The 18,971-nt window shown below is 41.6% G+C and overlaps 2 protein-coding genes, 1 non-coding gene and 1 pseudogene across 3 annotated transcripts; 3 read left to right on the top strand and 1 right to left on the bottom strand.

Annotated features, from left to right (window-relative positions):
• Positions 1 to 678: 678 nt before the first annotated feature.
• On the bottom strand, positions 679 to 8,589 carry LOC134184662 (uncharacterized). The gene is made up of 4 exons (XM_062652408.1): positions 8,418 to 8,589; positions 6,892 to 8,314; positions 1,522 to 1,610; positions 679 to 788 (listed from the first exon to the last, which is right to left on the bottom strand). The coding sequence occupies exons 1-4, from the start codon at positions 8,587 to 8,589 to the stop codon at positions 679 to 681; spliced, it is 1,794 nt and encodes a 597-aa protein (XP_062508392.1).
• LOC134185139 (5S ribosomal RNA) lies at positions 5,150 to 5,268 on the top strand (annotated as a pseudogene).
• Positions 8,590 to 11,622: 3,033 nt separating the features above from the next.
• Positions 11,623 to 11,741, top strand: LOC134185154 (5S ribosomal RNA). The gene has a single exon (XR_009970766.1). It is a non-coding gene; the product is annotated as a 5S ribosomal RNA (ribosomal RNA).
• Positions 11,742 to 15,073: 3,332 nt separating this feature from the next.
• LOC134184474 (uncharacterized) lies at positions 15,074 to 16,958 on the top strand. The gene has a single exon (XM_062652176.1). It carries the CDS (start codon positions 15,107 to 15,109, stop codon positions 16,874 to 16,876), a length of 1,770 nt encoding a protein of 589 aa, XP_062508160.1. The 5' UTR covers positions 15,074 to 15,106; the 3' UTR covers positions 16,877 to 16,958.
• Positions 16,959 to 18,971: the final 2,013 nt, after the last annotated feature.

Below are 18,971 nucleotides of genomic sequence, written 5' to 3'. Positions count from 1 at the left end.
TTTTGTGTACGTGTTTCTAGGTGTAATAACGCAGTGGTCGACATCCAGTCCGTCCTTTATGTTAGGCGGTATCACTTACAGCAACGGAGCTCTTACTGTTTCTTCTGATGGTCTTTACTATATTTACATACAACTGATCGTCGAACAGTCCAGCTCGGCTGCGATTCCATCCTTGCGAGTAAATGGTGGAACAGTAATAGAGATGTACTACCGTGTGACAGATGGAAGCCGAACAAAATATAGCGGCATTATCCGAAGCTTAAAGAAAGGCGATAGAATTGACATATATGCCAATAGGTATCCGTACTCCATGCGTTGGTCATACTCGTATTTTGGTATGTTTAAGTTGAATTAACGGGCGACGTCTTGCGGAGGAAACTGCATTTGTTAGACTAGAAATCGAACCAATTATCGTGTGAAACTTGATTGTCATTTTGCATAGAATCTGATCGTCGCGTTGGTTCTGCAAGGAATCTATTTTCCTTGTACGTATTTTGCTGTTTATATGTTAGCTAATGTTAGCGTTTTGAATTAGACTCTTGTCAAGTGCCTTCGTTAATTAAAACAAACATTTCGATTGCCTTGGTACTAACAGGTTCTTGCTTACTAAACACTTGAATATTAGTTGAGTTTATCAGAAACAACCAGTCGCCGTCTTGAGCTTTAGAAAATTGCCAATCAAATTGCTATTTTTGCCGCTGCTGTACGCTTTTTCTTACTCTCCTTATTGCGCGTACTGTCGCGCCACGTCATCGTCACAAGATGCTCATGAATGGATGATATTCCTCCTGAACACAAAGGAAAAGAGATCAGTCAATACAAAAAAAAAGAAACGATAGATATTCCTTATCAGAAAGCGATGGTTACATTAACATACAGTTCAGATAGAGTACTACAACTTTACTACTTCGTAACCTCACCACACATTTTCTATAGGCGTCTTCACATTTACCGTGTCGTTTCCTTATGATTATCAGTTTTCAAGCTGTTATGTAGTTACGCATGCACAGCGTGCGTAATCTTGATTTCTATAATGGCTAGGATTGACGATCAATGCCCGGATAGCTATAAAACAGTACATGCCCGAATGGTGCCATAGTGCTAATCAACTTTCTTGTACAGTTGAGCAGCAGTGGTCAGTTCCACGTTCTACTAATTAGGCTCGTCGCTGTTGCAGGTCAAGCAGGCCAAATAGAAAGTAGCTTTTATTAAAGTTGCTCATATATCGAAGATAGAAATGTTCGCCACTGAATCGCCTTTTTATTGAAATGCAAATTTAGGATGGCACACGTAATTTTAGCTACACTAGTTCCTTGAATCAGAGTTAGTGTTAGCATCATCACTACACGTGATCTAAACTAGCGACGAAAGGTTTTGGTATTTTATGTAAAGCTGCCGGTTTCCATGTAACAAACATTTACATTGCATTGTCCTAAAAGATTTCTACCTAGAAAAAACCTGTGATATTAATTGGGTTCATTTGAAACAATCAGTTGCTGTCTTCGATTGAGCTTAATTAACCTAAGGGAATGTGCAACTTGCTGCTTTGGCCGCTGCTGTTCATGTTGTACTTTCTCTCCTCTATATTGGGCAAGATCGCACCGCATAATCTTCACAAGATGCTCATGAATTGGTGACATTTCAGCACAAATGATAGCGATTCTTTATCAGAAGCAGTGGTTACAGTACCATGTAGAATTTCCTCAGCTTTTTGACTTTGTACCCTCACTACCAGACAAAATGTTTATAGTCTTGCAGTAGCGTAGGAAGTTGTTCACGAACGGGGCCTGTACCGTAGATGAGTAAAAACCACCTCGCTTGCCAGACCGTAAAGAGATTTGCAAAAGTCAGTAGAACAGAAATTTCAATTGCTACAGTGATCTAGCGAGCGTCTGCAGCCTCTAGCCTCACCTCCCCCGGTTCCTACGCCGGTGTCTTGTTCTCATTTACAGTGTGGCCTGGCTGTGATGTCCATGATCATTTTCTGCTAAATTTGCACTTTGCGGCAGAGAAATTAGTTCATGTTGCTACTATACTAGCTTATAAACTACAAATCAAGACCGGAATTTTGTAAAGCTTTAGTTGATATCTTATTGCCATCTAAATAACATTACATCGAGAATAAAAAAACTCGTGTAAGTTGATCATAATAATAGACGTACCGTACGTATGGACTTACATTTAAGGGTACGGTAGGGTTTCTAGTAGAAAATGATCAACATGTGGGTACTATGTGCTTTTGTACAATGTGTTTAATAAGGAACACTAGCTACGGACCATGTCCCTGGACTTTACTGTGAGCCATATTTCTTAAGCCGATTTGGTTGCTTCGTCTCTTCTTTAGTTGGCAACTGCTCTAGTGCAGTTACACATATTCACTAACATTGTCGTTAGTATGATCAGTGATGTCTGTAATTTTGCAGAAATTTTGTGGTTTCTACCCTATATATCCTACCCACACTGTACAAAGTCATGCAAAATATAATGATGCGTATGTAGGGATGGGTATGTGGTTAGTCATAGTCCGTCGGCCAATACCAGAAAGCGGCAAGTTGCGTAGCCCCCCAAAACCGGGGAAGCTTCCGTAGTTGCAATCGTCGAATAGAAGCCATGCGAGTGCATCTGTGATTGTTTGCCGTCTTGGAAATGGGGCGTTTCTGAGTAACAAAAAACACTAGATTGACTAAGGCCGCGCCTACTCAAATTCGAAGCAACAGCGAACCGAGAGTAGAAGGCAAACTTGGTTCCATGCATAAGCTCTATAGACATTAGATATATCACGTGAAGGCTTAAGGTAGGTCATATAATAAAACGTGGTCTAGGGGAGGAGAAATTTGAGATTTGTTTGCGCGCGCACACACACACACACACACACACACACACACACACACACACACACACACACACACACACACACACACACACACACACACACACACACACACACACACACACATAGCAAGAGCTCGATGGAGAGGGATATAGGACCACGCCCCTTTCTGTTGTGCAACCCGGATTAGAAGCCTCGCTAGGTAGTGCAGCTAGTACAAGTAGAATTATTCATGACTAGATTTGTACACAATACACATCTTAATTAATTAACAACATTGGATACTGGCATTCATGGCGTCAATAAAAGATTTAGACGTGTTGTGGTATCTTTTCTTTGTCATCACTCTGCTGCATGGACTGACCTTGCTAGAGATATTTGTATTGAATAACAGGACTCGACATCTCTACATTTCAATGTTTGGAAGACTTTCAACCTCCACATCAGACGACAGAGAGAACAAAGATGGGAACCCACCGACAAAAAAGGACTGGAAGCCTAGAAGTAGTTGTAACATCAATGTTTCAAGTCTGTGCCAACTCTGCTTTCTTGCTTTTAGTAATAGTAGGTATTGGGTCACTAGGCCTGCTGTTTTCGTTCTGATTATCTGGAAATTTAATTATTTGTTTACTGTCATATCCTCTGGCTCTTTGTAATTTGTGCTCTTGAGACCTAGCCTCCCAGACCCGTGTAGCGCCAACAAAAAATGGCCTCTACCATTTTAATTTAATTGGCGCTACATGGATCTGGGAGGCCGAGGCTACCTGAGACAAATTCGTCCATTTGTCCGTAAGCCAGACCTCACACTAATCTCAGCAACAAGCACGAACACATGCACACCAACGTTAACGTCGGCAAACGCCCACTTGCCGTCGGTCACACATACCAAAGGACCGCAAGACAACTGAAGAGGCAATAGACACTCGAATGTTGTTATTTACTCCATGCAATCACGTGGTTCTCTCACTCCATTCGATCATCCGTCCTAGATGTCAATCGTCCTCAGCAATGACATAGACGCAACAACGACGCATACACTGCGTCACATCATACTTAAAAACTGGTAGTTGCTCCACTGCGTGATCCACGTCACTGATTGACCTTCCACCTCTTACTCTAATACTAGATATACATTGTAAATGCATTGGCAGCCGTCACGGTCATCTTACATACCCTGATGATATAAAGTTTATAATCAATGATAAAATCATTGATATTTCAGTTTACGTGGGCACACTCTACGTTCGATGCAAATGTCAACGTCACTAATAAATAATGTAAATGATAGAGACGTTTGACATCACCGTTGCATTTTGAGCAATGCCGACCACGCTGTTCCAAGATTTCGCTCTTTCTATCATTAGCTAAGAAGTCACAACGTGTCAGTCAAATGCTTCTCTAGATTAATTAATTGAACTCTCCTGCCTTTATCTACGTACAGTACTCAGCATGCGCGACGTACTTGCAATACCTTCTGATCAACTTGACAAAGCAAGTTGCAGACGGAAGAAAGCAGGATGTGCTGCAGTACGTAAAAGATGCTTAATATACCAACGTCAAATGAAACTGCGGTGGGTAAAACCAGAATTCTGTGTTATAATGACATCCACGCGAGGCGTCATCAAGTAAAACAAACGCTCTCAATTGGTGTGAAGACTGCCCGATCACTCTAGAGCAGTACAGTATGCTAACAAAATTTAGAAAATTAAAATTTGTAAACAAGTTAAAAATATTGTAATCCCTTCTCAAATTCGTCAAACGCCAAATTTCTGTTGAAGACGACACTAGCGATTTTTGCAACAACACCCCAGCTGCTCAGCCATGTACACCAAACATTCAAGCTGTCAGACTGCAGAACCACTATACAGAAACACTGTGGAACAGGCAAAATGTTACAAATCAAGCATAGCTACATCTTTTCTGAATTATTGCATCGGCTGATGGTAGAGGAGGCTGGAGTCTTTTCGGTATTTCGGTTACGCCTGCTTTCCAGCTTTCTGGATCTAAGAGTGAAGTAAGGAGGGAGTTGATGGAAGAGTATCCCGATGCTAGAGATACAATTCTCAAGCTGACTTGCAACAGTCGAGACTGGAGAACGTGCGTTAGCTGTTAGAGTTCATGCAGACAATGAAGTGTTCCAAAACATGTTTGTTTATCTACGCGTCGATTTGAAAATGGATAGTTAATGATCGAACTGCAATCCAGTTGTTTCTGATTGCTTTATATCACATTGAAAATATGTTCTCTCATTAGAGGCTTCTGGAAGTTTGCTTTAGATACCATGCATGCATAAGTAGCTTACAATTTCTACTGAATATCGCCTACGGCCATACTACTTCAAACATATCGGTTCTCGTCCGAACACCGAAGTCAAGCGGAGTCGGGCCGTGTCAGTACTAGGATGGGAGACCGCCTGGGAACACCCGGTGCTGTAGGCTTGTTGCTCAATTTTCCATTTTTTAACCGTTTCTACTCACCGTAGTATAATCTGTCAATTAATTTGTTTTCTTTCACTTTTTATCGTAATTGCGATCAGAAAATTCCTATGTTTAACAGTAAATTAAATCTTAAAGAAATCGACAAATAAGAAATTAAAGAATAAAAATTGGAAAATTAGAAAGTTAAAGAGTAGAAAATCAAAGTTATTATTACAAATACAGAGTTGATGTTACCAACTTATCTAGCTACTAAAGAAATTGGAAACAAGTAAACATCTGATCGAGATACCAATACGAATCGCGTCTAGACGGATCTCACCTTGTGTTTGTTGCCGTACACATGCACTACAGTTATTGTGCATAATGTCTGTTGTATACAATTTGGATCAGTGACGTGGCCTGCTAGGAGCGCGTGTCCTCCAATATTTCAGTCGCTGACTTTCATTAATCCAAGAAATACGGTAATACGTTCTTTTATGCTTTATTTGATTGCATTTAACAGAGACAACATAACATTAGGTATCGATGTAATGTTCGTTGGCAGCGAACGCGAACAACTGCATGTTATAGAGCCACATATTCTACAGGATCGATGGCATTCCTCAGTCGTTTACGACGCTGTGAAATGTTTCTTTTACTTGGATTCCAGAACAATCCGATCAAAATTAGTAAAGATGTTCCTATGCAGACACAAGTGAGAGACGATTTGATTCATAATATATATATATATATATATATATATATATATATATATATATATATATATATATATACGAGTATGTATAGATAGACATTCGTGCTCGTCAAACTTTGTTTCACGTTGTCAACTGTGGTAGCTGGTTTGAGTGTTGTGTATCTGCCAATGCTAACGTCTTGTGAAAGCACTCTCTGGGTAAGGAACTCGCTCTCCGTCTCGGAATTAACGAGGAACACAACAAGTGGCGATCTCGTAAGTATATATCTAAGAAAAGAATATCTTCTAGATTTGGCATGGCATGCGAGGTACGATTTGGCATTGGGCGAATAGAAGATTTTGGTAAACCATCTATCTATACTACCTTCGGATAAAAAATAGTCAGATCACACTCTAGCTGTCAGTCAGCCTGACGGCTTGACTTTCTCTGCAGCCAACTGGAGCTTGACAAGCCGCTGTGCCATGCGGTACTATCATGTTCTTTTTGTAAGGAAACGGACCAAGTCTGACGTGGTGTTTTCTCTTCTTGCCGTAGATGAGGCATAATAAACAGGGGCTGATGCAGGGGTGGTGGACACGGGGGCTAGCCACCCTTCAGATTTTTTTGAACGGAAAGAAACCTTGTAGTATTTTGTTTACCTTTAATGGTACACAAATACAATACAATGTTCAAGGTTGTGTTCAAGATCAATTTTACTCTTACAACGCATTGCTATCATCGCACAATACAGAAGGACTGCACATCCTTCTCGGGTGTTGAATCCTAAAAGTACTGCATATCTTCTCTATGTTAAGTAGAATGTCAAATCCTAAAAGTACTGCATATCTTCTCTATGTTAAGTAGAATGTCAAATCCATGAAGCGCCAGAACACCTAAGTTGCCAAGTTTATCGCAAGTCATAGTGGTACGAAGCCAGGTATGCACTTGCCTGAGGCAAGAAAATGACCTCTCTGCTTCCGCACTACCAATTGGAAGAACAGCTAGAATGCAGAGCAGTTCTCGAACATTTGAAAAGAATAGCAGATCAGCATCCTCGCTCAAAAGTTGTGTTATGGATTTGATCTCCGTAATCCCATGACAGTGCTGCCTCCAACGGATAAGTTCACTCTCAAAGTTATCCTCTGTTGGCATCAGATGTCCCCATTTAGATGTCAAAATTCCTACCGTTTCTTCTAAACTTTCTTTCTTGGTAATGAATTCTGGTACTAAAACACAGAGTTCAAAGTGTTCTCTTTTATCGCTTGCAAATCTAGACTCAAGTTCAGAAAGGATGGAGTCCAAAAACGGAATTGTCAGTGCTACTCTCCAGTAATCACAAGGCAACAACACAGTAGGATTTGCTCTTCTTTGCCTTCCCTTTATGATGCGTGGCATTGCTTCATCACTTCCAATATCAGCGGCTAGCTTCTTGGCTTTAGCGTATATTCGGTTATGCTCTACATCCACATCGTTTCGAATCCTTTTGTAAAATTGGACAACTTCGTCAACTTTCTTGAAGCCAAAGTACAACTCCTGCAACCTTGCTTGCAGACACTCTGCAATTGGACGTATGGGTTCAAGAAGCTGTTTCACAAGCATGAAAACTACAATGTGCTCAAATTCAACAAATGTGTACCTCAAGCCATTTGCAGCAGTTCGTGTTTCTGAATTCCATTTCCAGTTGCTTCCATCAGGATAAAGTTTGTCACAATTGCTTGGGTAACATATCTCATTCCAGGTTTCAATAAGATAGGTGTAAAGTTCCAGAATTGTGTCAAACGTTGTATGCCTCTCAACCCATCTCGTCTTGCACAAACCATTGATTTTTGTCTTCTTGGTAGCTGGGCACTGACAGCTAATAACGTGTTCCAGAAATCTCTGTCGTTTGGGAGAGTTATGGAAAAATAGGTATGCTTGCTGGCAACTGTCAAACATGTTCCTAATTGCCGTTATTTGTGACGACTTGCATAGTACTAGATTCAGACTGTGTAAGCAGCAGCCTTGATAATCTGCATCAGGTGCCACACGTTTGATATGCGCTTTCACACCAACACTGGATGAGCTCATTGAACTGGTTGTATCATACGCTTGTCCTCGACAATTCCTGATGTCAATCTTATGCTTTTCAAGAACACATAGGATACCATGTGCAATAGATTCCCCAGTTATCCTTTGAAGAAAGGCGAAATCCAGCAAGACTTCATGTTTCTTTGGCTTCAGCTCAAAGTTACCTTTTTGAACTTCCAAGAACCGTAAACAAACTGACAATATCTCTTGCCCGTGAGATGTAACCTCGTCTGCTACAACTGAAAAGTGTGCCCATTCCCTCAAGTATTCTCTGTAGAAATCTCGAATCTGGTCAGCAGCAATCTCTAATATTTCGTTCTGAATGTTTTTACTAATGTACTTTGCATTTGCAGGTCCAGTCCTGAGATGCTGATCCAAGCAAGAATTGGTGCCAGCAAGCAGCCTTACCAATGCAATAAAACTTTCCCTCGTTTCGTCTTGCAGGACTGTCAAAGTTGATTTTATCTTGCTTACGACCTTGCAAGGCGATCCTCTGCTTTCCACATATAATAACAGCTTCAACGATAATAGGCAGAACTTCTAAGTTGAATTTGTAGTTTCTGGCATTAATATCTGTCATTCTGTTGTCAATTCTTGCTTCAGGATGGAATAATGCATCCTAAAGTGGTACGCCTGATCAACAGCTCGTGAATGATATTCCGTTGTCGCATGTCTACCACGAATCTCTTTGAATTTGTTGTAATTAACAAACGGGGTTCTAACAAATACGCCAAGGTGAAGAGATCTCATCTCTTCAGGAGTCAGAAATAAAATGCACGGTAGACACCAACCTCCCTTGTCATCCCTTGATTTACCATAGCGAAGCCAGTTATCCTCTCGAAGCCACCTTCTTTGAAATGTAATCTGCTTGACCTTCCGCTTAGGATCTCCAGCAGGAAATGACCTTGTGTCCAACTCATCATCCCGGATGTCGTCTTGCACGGTAGTTAGCAAACGGTACTTGTCATCGGCAGTTAGCTCTCTTGTATGTCTAATTGCAATCTGAAGGAGACTGCTTTGCAAACCCTCCGGCTCCTGTAGTTGACTTTTGCTGAGGGTCGCCGTCGCAGGTTGTACATATTCTTGCGACAGTTGGCTTTGTTCATTCCGCAACCCTGATTCTTGTGCTCCGTAGCCTTCATCGAACGCTAACTCAAACAGTGTTGGCTGCTTGAATTTCTTTGAGTCAGATGTCATGATCAGATGCTAACGCCACCGTCAGCCGCCCTTGGCAATATCCCGGATATGTGCTACAGTCGCTGGTGGACTTGAGTTAGACTGTCTTCACTCAATTCGCTAGTAGCTATCTAGTACAATTTTGTCACACTCCAATATGTCTCACTTAGACCACTAGCTAGCCACCCCCTTCTAAAAAATCATGGATCAGCGCCTGATAAAGCCATGCTGATCGCTGAGCACACCGCTACTGCATGCTTTCTAGATTTGGCCGTCTAGTATACAGTAATCGAAGCCTGTCTGCCTACGCATCTTCTTGCTAGAAAGTTGAACCCTCGGTGTGTTGCTTTTGCTAGATAATTATAGGGCTGACTGTAAGAGCATTTAGAAGGTGGGGAAGCTACGTAGTAGGGAAGATTACGCGGGCGATTAGCGTCAGTCTTTGCGAGTTCTGATCCACTTCATCGACGCTACCATATGCATACACGTTTTTGGATGAATGCAATAGTGGACGTCCCTGATGTGGAGGTGAAAGGGCGTCGATTTTTTTGTCTAGTGTTTTGATCTGCCCGTCCGAACTGGAGTCGATGGCACAGTGAGCTTCAATTTATTGCGCTAGCTTTATATTTTGTGAGAGAACACATTCAATTCTACCGGAAGAAAGTGGACTCTAGCATGTCTTTGCATTGCATGTACTAGTAGTGCGACATCTTTGGTAAGCGTATTTTGTTACACCCTTGCTAAGATGATGACGTAACGAGGAAGACGAAACGGTGTGACTGTAGCCTCAATTTAAAGACTACATCAGACTACAAATTAAGTGCTATGTAATTGTGCTTGACAGATACTCTCTGTCACAGACGTTTCATATTGTAATTGGATGATCAAAAGCCGTGCAGCACACTCTCGAGCTTTAATACCGTTGAGACCATTTCGCCTACGTCGCTGCGTCTGTTCACGTACGAGTCTCTGTTTTTGTTGTATATCACGCGAGGTCGCCCCACATTCTCTTTGCAAATTGATCGTAACTGGACGACGTCACACATTGGCACAAAGCAACAAAGAACAAGTTCAGGTACAATCGATCTTTATCGGACAACAGTGCTTACACTGCTAGTTCAGACGAAGATCCAGTTGTCGACCTATTATACTTGCTAGACAGTTCTCCGGGTCGCTTGTATAGGATTACAGTCGGTGGTGTTGAGGACTATGTTCTGCTCCGAGTACAAACGGTCTTGAGCACGTCACTGGAGAACAATAATGCGGATACTTAAGCTCTTGTTTTGGAGAAGGCGGTTCAGTGGCGTACGTTTCTGTTCGATCTCCGATGAGCAATGTTAATAGCACCAACATACGACTGAACTGTTCAACCTGCAATGGCGAGGAGTCTGGCTAGAACATGGGACTTGTCACTGTTGCTCAATTGTACGATTAACACTACTGCAACGTCTACGTCTGACTTGTCTAATGGACAGACATACGCCGCTAGTTGTGACGTTACTGTAAACTTCATTCAAACGACGTGGGATTGTTTGCTAATCATTGATCGCTGTCTCTCTTTTGACTATGTCGCAGAAAAAGTTATTTATAGCATTGCATTCGAGAAGAATGCAAACACAGACCGTTGGACTGGCGCTACATACTGTTGAAGACAGATGATGTTAGAGCGAAAAACCGTTTTAGTGCTGTTTGGAACGGTTTGGATAACTCAACCCTAACGATACAAGACATTGAATTGGAATCGATATGTGCACTTCCAACAGTGTTGATGTTGCACTTTGATGTATTTGCCTTATTAGCAAATGAAGCTACATTTGAGAAATTTTCTGTTGTTTAGCTAAACTTTACATGTCCTCATCACATACAAGTCTCTGAGAATAAAAATTGCAGACCTGTTTTAACATTAATATTCTGAAACACAACACATCAATGTGTGTCCAAGAGAAATACAGTTTTTCAAATTTTGTCAATACGACAGGTGATTCTGGAGTCCAACCTATGTTGCAAAATATGATCAATTCGAAAGCAGATTGTTACGTTGCCAAAAGCAATCATAGTATAATTTGCAATAGAAATGTCTATTTATCCTGCGAGAAAGTGTTTGCTCTGAAGCAGACCGAACTCTCTGTGTTGGACAAAGAAAATTTATACGATTACGTGACTAGTGACTCTCCATGCATGCGTTGTCTAGATTGAGAAACGTCGGCGAGTAGGCATTTGGTTTTGTGGAAAAAACGTATATAAAGCTAATGAGCTAATGTTATCATTTGCTCAAAAACGCAGCAATCACACAAGAACACGAGCGCAAAAATCTTTAGAAACTATATTCTTTGTAATAGATAAAATATACACGATGTACAGTAGCTGCATCGGCAATCTGCCTAGTACACTCAGCTAGTATACTGTTACAAGTAGCGTAAAGTTTCTCATAGTCAACGTTTACGACCATACCACTCTGAATGTACCGGTTCTCGTCCGATCACCGAAGTCAAGCGGAGTCGGGTCGGGTCAGTACTAGGATGGGAGACCGCCTGGGAACACCCGGTGTTGTAGACATTTTGTTATAATTTCTCAAATTTTTAAATTAACGTTTTCTGCACTCCAGCCAGACTTCCGGTGTAAGTTAATGGACGTTTCAATTCCAAAATCCAAGCATGAATGCTTGTAAATAAACACATTGTTGAGACACTTACACATTGATAGCTTTGGGAAAAACTCTATAGCTTTGGATTCACAACTAATTAATTTACAATTAATAAACAGTTATCGTAAGAAAGGAATCCACGAACTATGATTCTCAAAAGACCAAAAATTATTAATGTAGGGTTATTTATCTACAGAGACTTAGTCTCGCGTAGCCAGACCCTTTTCCCGTGTCATACTTCGCGAAAATATTTTCGCGGAAGTAGAAAGAATGACGAGGAAAAAGGGTCTGGCGACGCGAGACTAACTGAGATTAGCAACAAGAAATGTTAACAACTTTAGCTATCAATACGTTAACTATTATACTTGCGCAGAGTGGAGGTGGTTCTCCGGACTGAGTTGTATGGTCGGAACAAGATTCTAGCCATCAATGGGTTTGCACTACCGGTTCTCACTTACGGTTTTGGCGTCATTCATTGGGGGTGCACGGACCTGCAGCAGCTCGATCGACAAACCAGAAAGCTCCTCTCTATGCACGGTGTCCACCATCCTGCTGCAGACGTTGACCGACTGTACGCTCCTTGCAGTGATGGGGGTAGGGGGTTACAACAGATTGAGTCGACATATCAATCTTGTATTGTGAGGCTGAACTGTTACCTTGCTGACAGTTCTGATCCTTTCATGCAGATGATACGGGAGTGTGACTCTGGATAATCTTCACACTCGATCAAGCACATGGCTTGTCGGTTTACTGCACAGCTGCGGAGGAGTCTTGCTTTGGACGACAAGTCGCAGAACTTACACATGAATGCATTCATCTCGGTTGGAGGTGGCTTCGAGCAAGCGCCTAAAACAGATGCGAGACATTACCGTACGTGTTGCAGTTCTCTTCGTGTGCGGTCCTGGAGCGGGAAGCCTATGCACGGGCAGTATCGCCGTCTCACTGAGCAACCGCCTGTGGACATGAAAGAGACCTGCGGATGGCTAAAGACAGCGAATCTTCCTGCTGCAACTGAGGGACTGGTTGTTGCTGCTCAAGACCAAACTCTTCGGACTCGGTACTATGAGCGCAAGATTCTACATCGTGATGTCAGTCCTACTTGCCTCATGTGCAGTGTAGGCCTGGAGACAGTCGACCACATTGTGGCAGGCTGTAGTGCTTTGGCACCGACGGACTACACTGATCGACACAATCAGGTGGCATCCATCATTCACTGGGATGTTTGTCGCCATTTGGGGGTTCCAGTGGAGAGCAGATGGTACCGGCATCATCCTGATAGGCTTGTGGAGACGAATGACATTACTATGATGTGGGATACCACCATCCCCACTGCCAGAAAGATCAAAGCCAATCGTCCAGACATCTGTCTCAGAAATAGAAAAAAAAACACTTGTCTTCTTATTGATATCAGCTGTCCTGCTGATGGCAACATTGGCAAGAAACATGCTGAGAAGTTGGCGAAGTACAGCGACTTGCGAGTGGAGATAAGCCGCATGTGGCATTGTCGAACACTTGTGATTCCGGTGGTCTTGGGAGCTTTGGGCACAGTGCACGCAGGTATTGCACGGTGGCTGGACATTATTCCAGGTAATCACAACCTGCAGCACTTACAGAAAACAGTGCTTCTGGGATCTACTCGGATCCTTCGTAAAGTCATGTCTTCTTTCTAGACAGCCGTGATGGTCTAAGTACTTCTGAAGCAGGGTTTGCTTCCGGTACTTGTAATAGACTTTACAAACCAGACTGATCTGGTTGACCACGACATACATTAATGTAATTAAGTAACAGCAAGAAATGTTAAGAACTTTAGCTATTAAATAATTAAGTAAATTATGATACATTAGTCTAATTAACAGCAATAAATACTAATAATAAACGTTTGATTGAGATACCGCGTCTCGCCTTTTCTCTGACGGCGAGCGACACTATTAAAATGTTTTCCTGTCAGTATCTGTTTTATATTTAGGCAATTTAGCGATTCCCACAAGGCTATCCGGGATAGTGATATTGTATGGCCCTGTACCCAGAGGATTACCAAGTTAAAGAGAGTGCCATCGCTCTGCATGCAGGAGTGGCTGCAGTCTTGAAGGCCTCATTGTCTTCATCACCGTACAGTATTTCGGTCAGCCTAGAAACAAGCGAACACGCAGACGTTCCGTTTCGTTTCACTGCTTGTCTGCATGCCAGAATTCTTTTGCTCCACAGACGCCGACACTGCATCTGGGAGAAAGCCGGACCTCTGTTATCACAGCCGTTTCCTTTCTCGTCTGATAAATCGTTTCAACTTCAAATTCGGCTTTCACCAAGCGGCGGTCAGACACTCGAGATTTCAGTAGACAAAGTTAGTTTGGCGACAGTTGATATTGAAAGAGAATCGGTGAGAAGAATTAACAAACTGAGAGTTGTTGACGTTTTTAATCTTAATGGACTACTGTCACTCTCGGATATTAGTCTTGCTGTAGAGGTAGGATGTTGTTTTTGCAGGTTTGGTGTGTGTGTGTGTGTGTGTGTGTGTGTGTGCGTGCGTGCGTGCGTGCGTGCGTACGTTTGTGTGTGTGTGTGTGTGTGTGTGTGTGTGCCTGTCTGTCTGTTTGTCTGTCTGTCTGTTTGTCTGTCTGTCTGTCTGTTTTTCATATATTTTCATAAATGGTTGTTACTACAACCAAAACTATTTAAAATGTTTCAGAGACCCAATAGGGTTAGTGGACCTAACTGTCTGTCTGTCTGACTTCTGATATGATAGAGACACTCAGCATTATGTCCATTGATTTAGAAATTCTAGAACTGTAGCCGTCTTGCAGCTAGATCATGTGGTATTGTTTATTGAAGAATAAAATATTTGGTCTGCAGTCCTGTCTGTATTCTGTGTGTCTGTCTGTCTGTCAAAAAAGGCAAAAGCTATGGAGATACTAAAACAGCAGTAGAATTTCTCACTGACTGGAGACAATGCCTTTCTGTTCTGTTACAGACATGTAACAGTCAATGATGTTACGAAAAATATCTTGCCTCTGACATGGTCATGTAGAGATAGACAAATTTAGAGATAGACCATAATTCATTAGGTGTGAATTGATGAACAGCGCAATGAACTAAGGTGGGTTTGTGTACTTTGTATTTGAAGATTTGCTTGTTGTATCTTTAAGTTTCTAGTTAAAATCAATAAAACAATTTGTGTGCCTGTCTGTCTGTCTGTCTGTCCTTTAACTCGGTATCAAGGGATAGCATACTCAAAGAATCAAAGAAGAACTTTCCTGAAATCTATGCCCATGTGAGACAAATGTATGATAGACCAAGTACTTTGATATATGTCAACGGTCAGGGGACGGTGAAATTGCAGTCAGAAGAAGGTGTCCATCAGGGTGACCCCCTTGGACCAGTTTTGTTCTCGGCAGCATTACACCCCATTGTAACAGTTATTCAGAATAACCACCCGGGCATTACGCTTTTGGCATATCTGGATGATGTCTATGTTCTGGGACCACCAAAAGATGCTTTAGCAGTCCTTTTGGATTTGAAGGCATCCCTTTCTGAGATCGGTCTAGAAATCAAAGATGAAAAATGCAAATTGTATTTTCCCACTGCTCCTGATAATTTCAGCGCTGGTGTCCCAGTTAGCAAAGATGGAATCGACGTGTTGGGGTCACCTGTAGGCGATCATGATTATGTTCAGTCTAGGTGCCTGGCTGTGGCTAACATGGGCAGCTCGTTGTGTTCAAAGCTACTTGAACTTGACGACCCTCAGTGTGGCCTCCTTTTGCTCAGACATTGTCATGTCCCCAGGCTGAATTTTTTGGCTAGGACTGTGCCACCTGACAGGTTACTGCATGCAGCTGTTTGTCATGACCACCTTACAAGGGCTACTTTCACTGACATGGTTGGTTTGAACGAATTGGATGACACCGGATGGAGCCAGGCCACTCTGAAGGTCGGGTTCGGCGGATTTGGCTTATCATCAACTCAGAAGATGGCTCACCTAGCATTTCTGGCGTCATGGGCACACTCTTTGAAAGAACTGCCATTGAGATTTCCACCTCTGAAAGATCGTTTAGAACGGTTTATTGAAGGTAGCAATACAGGACAACTTATTCGTACATTGGTGGCAAAACTACCACCCAAGTCGGGTGCAGATGATGACGAGCAGTTTCACACCTTAGAGCAGATGACAGAATACCCTAGAAAATTGCAACATCGCCTGACGGTAGACGCTTCTCATAAACGATCAGAAGAAGTTATCAAAAGCATGAACTCAGAGAGACATGTTGCAAGGATCAGGTCCTTACACGGAAAAGGAGCTGGAGCATGGCTAGAGGTAATACCAACTTCAGACAAGAACGCACTGAAGCCGAATGAATTTCGTGTAGCGTCTTGTATGAGGTTGGGTGCTGGTTTGCCTTTCAGCCGGCTGCTTAAGACGTGTGACTGTGGAACTGAGCTGGATCGCGAGGGCTACCACCTTTTGACATGTAAATATGGAGGTGGACCTGTGTGGACGCATAACTCCATAGTGTCTGCATGGAGTGATTGCCTAAGCGATTTACTCATTCCCCATCAAATAGAACCGAGACAGCGATTTGTAGACAACGAAAACCGGCCTGACATCACGCTTTACGACACTGACACTGGGATCACAAAAGAATGTGATGTTTCGATAGCTCACCCTTGGAGCAAAGACATTATTAAAGGTGCAGCCAGAGAAGGTGGCCATGCAGCAGCTAAACGAGAGGCAGCAAAGTCAAAAAAATACTCAGAGGAATCGCTTGCGGATGGATCGAAGCCTATAGTTGTCCCACTCGTCTTTGAACACTTCGGCAGATGGGGCTTAAAGGCTGACGAGCTGATGAATGAACTGGGGAAGAAGGCGAGAGGCTTTGATGGAAGAAGAATTGCGGTAGAGTTTAAAACCTTCTGGAGGAAAAGACTGTCTATTACTCTTCAAAAATGCAACAGCAGAGTGATTTTGCGGAAGCTGTCAAGGCTTTCTGTGCGCTCATTAGGAGATGACAGTGTTTTGGGAGTAGATAGAGACATTCAGTGTTTTACTCATTAGCAATAGTCTCGGACTACAAGTAGAACATTTCATTTTAACAATAACTGTTTGTAGTAGTGAAGATCGTTGACAATAAACTTGATTCTGTCTGTCTGTCTGTCTGTCTGTCTGTCTATTTGTTAACACCCACAATCATTTCTCTAATTTGTCGCTGGGATCCTGTTAGCAGAATGGTTTCTGCACAAACTGGGAAAAAGGCAAAAGCCGTTGGAGATACCAAAACGGCAGTAGAAGTTCTCTCTGACTGAAGACGCCACCTTTCTGTTTTACTACAGGCATGTAACAGCCAAGTCATGTTATGAAGAATAGATCGTTTCTCACATGGTCAAGTACAGGTAGACAAATTTGGGATATTCAGTTTTTAATTCATTTGGTCTGATTTGATAAGCAAAGTAATGGACTGATGTAGATTTGTTTACTTTTGAAGATTTCATTGGTTGTATCTTTAATGTTAATACAATCTGTCTGTTATTGTTTGTGTCTGTCTGTGTGTCTGTCTGTATTTGTGCATGAGTGTGCCCATTATCTACAAGCTGTATCTACATACTACATATACATACAACTAAAATGTCCTTTTTATTGTGAACATATAATTGCTGAGCATTAACAGACACTAATAAATAGTACATTTTATTTGAGTTACATTTAACAGTTATTCTATTTGTCCTTATTGTTCTTTTCTATAAATTTTATGTGCTGCAACATTCTGTGTACTAAGACAGGCTGGTTTGTCACTTGTCATGCTATTTTGATTAAATGGTAAATAATTAAATAAGTAAATAAATAATTAATTAATTTAAAAATAAATGTATAAATAAATTACACTGTTTGTTGATGTCGATGTCAATTGCAAATATGCTTTTAGTGTACGAGTCTTTCTAATTAGCTTTCGTATAGACAGACGATCTAGATACCGAAGAAAGATATCGACCTGTCACGGCTGTTCATAACAATGGGATACGACACCAAGTCGAAGTCGTACGATCAGAGTTAGATTACACTCGGTCAAGTTCATTAGAAGTACAAGCATCGCAAAGGGTGCAACAGCCAAGAGTTTTGGCTTGCGACAGGTGCCAGTAGACTTCCATTATGAACCTATACTTCTACATGATGGAAGCAGCTGTGGTTTGGTAATTGTTCTTAGCAAGTGATTAAACTTATTAGTTATTGATTCATCTGTATCTAGATATCCTTTCAATCAGTAAACATGATTGATTTGGTCTCGTTATCGTCGGGGTGCAGCCTGAGAATGCACGGTGATGGTAAGTGTGGATGCACGCGGTGGTAGTGAGCTTGAAGGTATACGACTTTTTTTGTTTGCTTTTTCAGAGACAGTAGGATACATGTACTTGTACATTCACATCTTGTTATTCCAACCCACTGGTTTCTGTCGGAGTAACATGACAAATGCACAGTGACCGATGTAAATTGGTTTACTTGTGTACCTTCATCAGAAAGTGAGGGTGCTGGATTATTGGCTGTCAGAATAGCGAAGTCTGACTGTATGGACTGTTGGTATTAATTAATGTCCGTAAATGCAATCTTATGTTTTCGACACCTTATACGTAAATGGCTAGAAGCTACAGCCTTGTGACTTGTACCAAATGTTGATTACTTGAGTATTCTTAGATGATTAATTAACGCACTTTGCAATGAAAGATGTAGACTGACAAAATTGTGACATAGATTATTAAATTTTGTATAGTGACTTGTATTTGTTTGAGCAATCGATTGCATTGAGTGATGAACAGAAAGCAAGACAAATGTACTAACATGATTTTTCCTATTTTCATTTTATTGCTTTGATTGTGTGCCAGCCACTTGGCATTAAATACATGCAATAGATGATCTATTTTATTAATGAAGAAATGAGAATGACAAATGAAGTCTGTTTTGATGACACACTGCTGGGACTTTCATTTCTAATTGTCGACTGACTGTGTGATCACTTTATGCCTTACAATATCATTGAAGGTTTCTTGGCATGACAATAACAGGTCACGTGACTAATAATCGACTTTATGTACATACATCATCACAACTGAAGCATTCTTTTATTACCTAGTCTAGTATATATAAGCTGAGCGACTGTGCT

This window comes from Corticium candelabrum, chromosome 9 (genome assembly GCF_963422355.1).
Source record: "Corticium candelabrum chromosome 9, ooCorCand1.1, whole genome shotgun sequence".
In the NCBI taxonomy this organism is placed as follows: Eukaryota; Metazoa; Porifera; class Homoscleromorpha; order Homosclerophorida; family Plakinidae; genus Corticium; species Corticium candelabrum.
Note: the sequence above shows the minus strand (reverse complement) of the source record. Positions and strands in the feature narration are given on the sequence as shown.